The sequence below is a fragment of the Chaetura pelagica genome, unplaced genomic scaffold, assembly GCF_000747805.2.
Source record: "Chaetura pelagica isolate M959 unplaced genomic scaffold, ChaPel_1.0 scaffold453, whole genome shotgun sequence".
NCBI classification, from domain to species: Eukaryota; Metazoa; Chordata; class Aves; order Apodiformes; family Apodidae; genus Chaetura; species Chaetura pelagica.
Genome location: NW_009952879.1, coordinates 1457724 through 1465660, shown reverse-complemented (window position 1 = coordinate 1465660; position 7937 = coordinate 1457724). Strand labels below are relative to the sequence as shown.

The window sequence follows — 7937 nt, the reverse complement described above, 5'->3', positions numbered from 1 at the left end:
GAGAACAGCTCTAGTGTTGCTCAGCTGCTGGAGGCTGCTTGTCCTCTTGCACAGCAGCAGAAGAGCTTGGAGACATTCCCTGAGGAGCAAGGAACAATTTTTTTGCATTGTGGCACAGACCCATCACCTCTTCATGGGTATGGTGAGAGAGCAGACACAGATTTGGCTTTAGGTGAAGAGTGGGAAAATCGGGATCCTGACAAAGAAGTGCACCTTGGTTCTTTTGAGATGCTCACAGGTACTCCTGCCCACCTCGATACCCAGAGCTCTGCTGCCCACTCTCCAGGGTGTTCCTGCCTCCTGCCCTGGTCCCTTTCTCCCCACACTGCCTCAAGCCCCTGGTCTCCAACAGCTCCTGCCCTCCTCCTCAGATCTCTCTGTATATACGTTTTTAATATTGGAGATACCTATATATATAATGCTTTTATTTCTCATCTATTTCCCCTTATGGGAGGAAAATCTTCCCAGTTCCCCAAAACCTGCCCCTTCCCCCAGGAAGCACCAGCTGTCAGGCTTCTCCTTGCAATCACAGCAGGCTTGTTTTTTTCTGACTCCATTAACAGCTCCTTGGTATTCCCCACAGCAATGGAACAGCCATATCAATAAGCACAGGTAGCTCTGTATTGTACAGCTCCTGGACCTCCCCCTGGGCTGCCTGCTTCAGACACAGCAGCCCTTGTTTGGGAGGAAATTCTGATTCATTCCCCATTAGCATTTTCATAGTATGGTGCATGGTCAAAGAGCCATGCAAGTGGCTAAAGAGGTTAACAGGAACCTTGGGTTAATTCCTAATATTGTTCATTACTCAGCACAATACTCACATTAATTCAGCTGGCTGCATCTCACCACGTTGGGCAACACATGCTGAAATCAGCAGGGAGCACAGAAAACAAGTGTGGGAGGTGGGTATTAAGTATTTTGCTGGCCCACAAAGGTAGAATCTGAGCACCTTAAATGCATTTATTTTCCTGTTGCCTTTGGGGACAGTGTGTGGAACTGAAGCATCCAGGAGGCTGTGCCCCACATCCCTGCAGGGCTGGGAGGGATGGGGCTGGGAGTCCCCTGAGGAGCATTTGAGTCATATCTGTCAAAACTCAGCCCCTACCTGCAGCCACCTCTTTCTCTTGGACCTATTCAGACTGTTCAAAGCACGAAGACCTGATTTTTTTTCTTTTCACCCCCCTTTGATACCTGCTGATTCAAGGGCAGTTCTGAACTGTGTCTGCCAGGGGAGTCCCCACAATATTTTTCTTTCTGCCTGGAGCAGCTCACATGGATCTGTTTGGGGCCACCTCCCTTCAAGGATGTTTTTGCCCCACACTTTGGGAGGGAGCTCGGCTGGATGTCCAAGCCCAACTGCAAGCCCAGAGAGACATTAGGAGATAGTGCTGAGCAGCCACTGCCCCTGCACTCCTGCTTGCTCTGTAGAAATTTCCCTATGCAAAGCAGAGTCCTGAACCCTGCTGCCTGCCTTCCCATCTGTTCCTTTCCTCCCACTCTGGATGCCCAGGTTTGTCTCCTTCCTTCTGTCTCTTTCATCCATCTCACTACTGCCTAAAGAGCCTCTCTAGCCCCTCAGTTCCAAAAACTGTTTAATTTGCAGACATTTAAGCCTTTAAAGAACACAATACCCTTTAGAGAGCCCCCAATACCTCTAGTTTTTCTGGCTGGTTTTACCCTAAACTGATACTGAGGCAGCACATTTTATGTACCTTGCTGAGGTGGACCAGAAATGGGCAAACACTCCCCTATCTCAAACTACAAGTTTTTGCATTGGAATATCAAGGAGTACAACTACTATAAAGTAACTGAACCTGTTGTGAGATAAGTTGTTAGTTGATGTATATTTCAGTTGTAAATCACTGCTGTAATTAGCAGGTACATTTCTTGGGCTGAGCAGAGTGCTCTAACAGGGAGCATTATTAATGGACTGTAAAAGGCAATGGGGAATCTGATTATAATCTTGTTGTTTTGCAAGCTCAGTGGTGGATAAATATATTTGTTCTGGCAGCAAAGCTAACTGGAATAAACACTTCTAGCTCCATCTACCAAGAAGAGGGGGGGTTGCTGTAAATCTCAGCCTTGGGTTGGAAAACCTGATTACCAGGTCATTATTTCTGGCAATTAGGTAGCAGAACAACATCAGAGAAATGGGAGATTTACTTTGAAATATTTAATGAGAAAGGTAGTAATCTAGACTCATTTGCTGCAAATATGTGATGGGATTTTTTTTTGTGGGTCCAGTTCACTGTGCAATGAAAAACTGCATTTCTCAAATCTACTACTAAAAGCCAGACTGCAAGCTTGAACTGGGGCACATATCAGGCTTTTCTTTTCCTAGAATCCCTGGTTTATTCCATGCCCAATCATTAATAACAGGACAGTCCTTTCCACCTTCAGTTTCAGGCAGTTGTAGCTTGCTTTGTAACAACAGCAAATGCAAAAGACTTCGACAGGAGGGGGAAAGTGTTGCCCTGTTTGTGTTGCACAACTAACCTGTGTAACACCTATATGTGTGTTCTCAAGCCCTGAAAATGCTGCTCTTTGAAGTTAGAAGAGGTGAATTTGAGAGATACTGAAGTTTTACATACCAGCATTAAGCCTGCCAACTCTGCTGAGACTTTATTCCACTTCTTAGAGAAGTTTTTCAGGAGATGGTTGGCATGTTGGTGATAGTTAATCTACTTGTTGGTAAAGTGAGGCTGAAAATAATTAAATACAGGCAAAAATGCTGAACCAGATCCCAAGCCCCAGGCTGTCCCAACCCCAAAAAGCTGGTAGGGTAAGTGAAATGTTTTAAAAGGGGGAAAACCATACTAGAATCCATTCAACTTCTCCCATTTTGCTTGTTGTTTTTATTTCTTGTTGTCTCCTTACAATCATTATGCTCAAATATAAAAATTCCTGGCCAAAGTTAGTTTTAAAAGTGATCCCATCTGCATTGATACATGCTAAAAATGTCTAAATTCAGTTTCAGAAAACAAACCAATAAGACTTCCTACTGGTTTCCTTAGCCTTACATACAGTAAAATCCTCCTTCCCAACTTGTGCAAACATACCTCAGTTTGACAGAAGACACACACACCTGAGTGTTGCCTTGCTTAGTTGTCATTAATTTTGAATTACCTTCCCATATGGACCCTTAACAATTGGTTCACACTAAGCTGCACCACTGTGATCCTTTTCAGCTGTACTGGGCATCCTCACAAATCACAGGAACACAGAAATAATAATAAACTGAAAGATGCCATGAGGTTAATATATTGGTGACAGAACTGGAAAGCTCCAGGCACCTTTATTTCCAGAGCTCTGGAACAGGTGCAGTGCAGATTGGCTATTCTTAAGGCACGTGGTGAAAAGACAGTTTTTCATCTTGGGGAATTCATCTCTCTGAGTCAAACATTCTGTGCCAGTAGTAGGTGAAGGTTGGTGAGTTGCTGGCCCCTATCACCACCAGCAGCAGCAGGTACAGCAGCATCATTATGGCAAAACGGTGGGTGTAAAACCAGGAAGACTGATTGGAAGGCCTGAAAAGGGAGAAGTGCATGAATCCTGTCAGAGATGCATAATACCTTGGCAAAGAGAACCTTAGGTTCGTTATTTTAAATGGTTAAGCTACTGCTAGGAAACCAAAGTTGTTCCACAACTCTTGTAACTGATTCCCCATGGCTTTTCCTGAAATCTCCATGCCCAATCCTGTCCCTTCTCCCCATGTTCACACCTTTCTCTGTGGTTTGGAACTGTCTGTATGTTCAGATTAACACTTGTTGATTAGCTGGGTGAATGCTACCACTCAGGAGAGATAAGGGCAGAGTTCAAACTGCCCAGTGTTAAGAACTGCACTCAGCAGAGTTTCACTCTTTGTTTCCTGACACAAACAGATTATTAGAGCTCTCAAAGATACTAAGTGCTTACAGGTCTGGTGAAAAAGGAAATTTAGCTGAGCTTGGGATTGTCAAAGAGTGAGAGGAAACATGGTGATGTAAGCCATATTTCCACAGCAAACAGGCTAAAACCAAATTCTGGCAGTGCAGTGGACCTTCCTTGCTTGTTTTCTGTGGCTGCTAAAAAGTGAGATGTGTTTATGTGGCTGTCATAGCATGTTCATCACTCCAGCCAGCCCAGCTCTTACCTCCTATGCTGTTTCTGTGAATATACTAGCAAGTATTTAACTCGTACAAGCTGATTGTTTGTGACCACGAAGTATTTCTGTGGCACATCACCCCCTTCACTGTTCTTCACTCTTGCTCTTTTCCTGTCTATTTCTTCGGAATCTGCATGGAAATAGAAAAGAGGAGGTCTTGGGGGATGGAAATAGAAAAGGAATAAAAAGATGCACAATTTTTAAGTGACTGTAAAAGAGCAAACCAAAGAACACCCTCCTCACACAACCACACCCACAAGGGTGGGAATGAGCTGACCAAAGATCTAGTGTTGGTATTCCCCTGCATCCCTCAGCATCCAATAATAGACTGAAAAGTTTGCTTGAGGCTATGCCACTCCTAGTCATCCTTGGTATGGGTGGCATTATGGCCCAGGGTGAGAAGGAGTTGGGTCTCCCACACAGTGCCTGAGAAGCTGCTAATGTTAACAGGGGAAGAAAAACAATGTCAAAGGATTGGGCCTTGCCAGCAGGAAACAGTCAAAGGAGGACAATCTGAGTAGAACATCTAATAAAACTCATTCTTGATACACTTGTGATACTTCTGTCCCACCATCACAGGTGAAAGGATCAGGCATGGTTTTACCATATTACTGAAACTAGGAAAAAAACAAGCAAAGCCACCAAAATATTTTCTATCCCTTAAATATACTGAGAGAGGCTTCCCAGACAATGAGGCTGTTGTGTATTTGTTGAGGGGTCAAAAGGAGCTGGCAGTCAATTTCTGCTGGGGAGCATCCACACTCTATCTACACTCTTTGAAATGTGAGAAATGAAAGTAAGAGATGAACTGCCCCTAGTTGTTATTGCAATAGACTCACCTTTCTTTTTCACCTGGCACTTCACATCAGGGTGGTCAATGATCTCACAAACAGCTACACAGCTCAGGATAGAGCCCAAGACACTTCGTTGCCAACCAAGGCCATGAGGGCTGTAGAGAAGAGCCAGGCTCAGGTCACTGGTAAGATAGGTACCTTCACCAAACAGGGATGTCTGAAACAGAGCAGAAAGATATCTTAAAACCCTGTAGCACACACTACAACCAGCACACAAGTGTTCTTTCCTTTCAGGCTGGCAGTCTTGCTTCAGAAGGTAAACTAAGGAAGGATTTTCTGACCCATGCTGGGCCTGCTCTGTGCACTATTTTTGCTCTGGCACAACTTCCTCAGGGTGGGGCAGCTGCCCTCTCCCATCCCTCCAATTAGCTGCTTGGCACAGCCCTTGGTGTGGACAGATTGATGCTTTCCTGGATTTGGATTTAGTTTGCCAGTGGAAGTGTTTTCTATCAACAAGACTGTAGGGCTGTTAGAGGCATTTCACTGCTCAACTGAGGCTGCTGTCATTCCAATAATCCAGCCTCCACAAACAAGGCAAGGTTTTAATCACATTTAAATCTATGCTTTACTAGGAAAGAGGGAAGTACCTGTAAACAGTGAATCCCTTTCAAACAGAACTGTTTTAGTAACATTGAATTGAAGGTTTTGCCACACTGGCTAAAATTATTAAGGCAGTAAGTCCACTATACCTGAAAAGCCATAATTTATTCATAAAGAATGTGGGGGGAAAACATAGTCCAGGCTGACTGGAAGGCTGAGCAGCTGCTTTGTCAAAGCTGCTTTACAGATGACACAAAATCCCAGAATTCCCAACTGCCCTCCAGTTGGAATCAGAAGAGGTGCAAACCTGCCAGGCCATGTCCCTAAACCAGGCCATTTAAAGAAGGTTCCATTTGCAAGTAGCACCTAAAACTTAGTTGAGCTGAACTTGAGGCCAGGCAGAGAATCTCCACGTTGCCTGAGTCAGTGTCCCCTCTTCTGTGCACAGGCACTTCCCAGCTGCAGGCTGTCAAGCCAGTATTTTCAGAGGCATTATACTTCCTCACAAAGAACCAAAGGATGGATGTAATTTGTCACACTGGAGAGGAGGGGTTTGTGCCACTTCCCATTTTTATCCTCAGGCTGCACTAGAAAAATCCAACACAACCATCCACAAAGGTCCACGCTGAAGTGAAAACAGCAGTAAAAAGACCATCAGCACATTTCATACCCCCTAAAGGGCCTATTTTTAACAAGTGTCACTGGCTGCAAGTGACCAAGGGAAGATGGTGTCAGTACCAGGAGCCTCACCCTGTTCAGGTGGCAGTGCAGGCCGTTGTGCAGTATGGAATGGAAGTTCTCCAGGCGGCTCCCGTGGAAGGCGTAGATGAGGTCCCGCTCCCCCTGGGTCTCAGCAAACTTGGTGTTCATTTGGTCACTATACACAACCTCAAAGAGGTAGTCTGGGGCAGGAACTGCAACCCCAGACATCCCTGTGAGCTCTTGGATCTTCTCATACTTAAAAACAGGAAGGAATACAAGTGTTGGTTTATGGGGTTAGATTACTCACTGGTGATTTTTCTTACCTTATTTCTCTTAGCTTTTCCTACTGCTTTATGTGTTTTGATGAGAATTCAATACTGTCATAATTCAGAAGTAATAGGACAGTAAAAATTCTGACAGTTTCTTGCTATCAAAGCTAAATCTTAGGTTGCCCAGGGAGGTGTTCAAGGCCAGGCTGGATGAGGCTTGTGCAGCCTGGTCTAGTGGGAAGTGTCCCTGCTCACAGCAGGGAGGTTGGAACCTGATGATCTTTAAGATCCTTTCAAACCTTAACCATTCTATGATTCTAATTCTTCTTTCCAGAAAAAAAAGAATCCTGAATTGTGATTATGAATTAATTGATGATGTGAGGTCAGTATCACTATTCTACTTTAGCTACTAAGGCAACATATTCATGAGCTGATCTTGGAGGCAGGGAAAAAAAATGAAGACAGAACTTGTTTTCATCTTGCTACCAATCTCTACAACTATTTGATCCCTGTTACACCAGCCTCTCAGTGGCTCTCAATCTTTCCACTTTTGGGGCAGTACTGCAGAAGCACAAAGTTGTGTTTCTCAGTGAGAAGCAGGTCCCAGCTCTGTGACACCTGAGCTGGCCTATCTTGGTCCAGAACATGCAGGTACAAGCTACTTAATGGGAGTAACCAGCTAAAATTACTGCCCATTATCAACTACTGACAGTGATAACTTTATTTAAAACAGTGTTTCTGAACATTTTAAAAAGAAACCTCTCTCTATATGCAGAAAAAAATGTACTTATGTTGAACTTCCAAGCTCTGACAATAACCAACCAACTTCTGGCAGGAGGAAATACTCTCTGAAGTGCAAGGTTGCCTCAAAAGACATCTTTTAATCAAGGCACTCAGAATTCAGAACTTACCTCCTGCTTTTTAGTACTTTGTATCGTTAAGACCTTGGATGATAAAATCCAACCAAACAAATCCCAGGTCCTTTTCTCCGTGTTGGGATCAGACTGCAGAAGTTCCCTCAGGCTTGGCAGGGCGCTGGTATCTGCAAGCTGAGCAGAGAGGCAGTTGGCACAAGCTCCTTCTCTCCATCATGACTGAACAGAGACCTCTAGTGAAAACAGAACAGCATTTCACCCTGATAGGTGGTGAACTGAAAAGCAGCTTCTGTTCTGAGATACAAATAATTTGCCTCCAGTTCTGTCAGAGAGATTTGTCATTCGTCCTGAAAACAAACACCGGCTATGAAATACATGGACCTGTGAAGCACCTGCAAGGAAACCGAGCTCCTGCAGGACGAGAAACCGCCGCGGTGCAGCGGGATAAACGCAGGCCAAGACACAAACCCCTCCAAACAAACCTCGTCACAACGCCCCGCAGGAGGTGGAAGTTTCCAGCTGCGGCTTCCGCGCTGTCCCCCGGGGAACAGCC

At 44.7% G+C, this 7937-nt stretch overlaps 1 protein-coding gene across 1 annotated transcript in view; it reads right to left on the bottom strand.

Moving 5' to 3' along the window:
• Positions 1 to 3273: 3273 nt before the first annotated feature.
• The window catches only part of PARP16 (poly (ADP-ribose) polymerase family, member 16), a 26983-nt gene continuing 22319 nt past the window's right edge, over positions 3274 to 7937 (bottom strand). The window contains exons 3-7 of the mRNA XM_009995326.1: positions 7421 to 7558; positions 6289 to 6495; positions 4984 to 5155; positions 4133 to 4274; positions 3274 to 3527 (exon numbers count right to left, since the gene is read on the bottom strand). Coding sequence (XP_009993628.1) covers positions 3383 to 3527; positions 4133 to 4274; positions 4984 to 5155; positions 6289 to 6495; positions 7421 to 7558 — 804 coding nt within the window. The 3' untranslated portion in view covers positions 3274 to 3382. The remainder of the gene's footprint in view (positions 3528 to 4132; positions 4275 to 4983; positions 5156 to 6288; positions 6496 to 7420; positions 7559 to 7937) is intronic.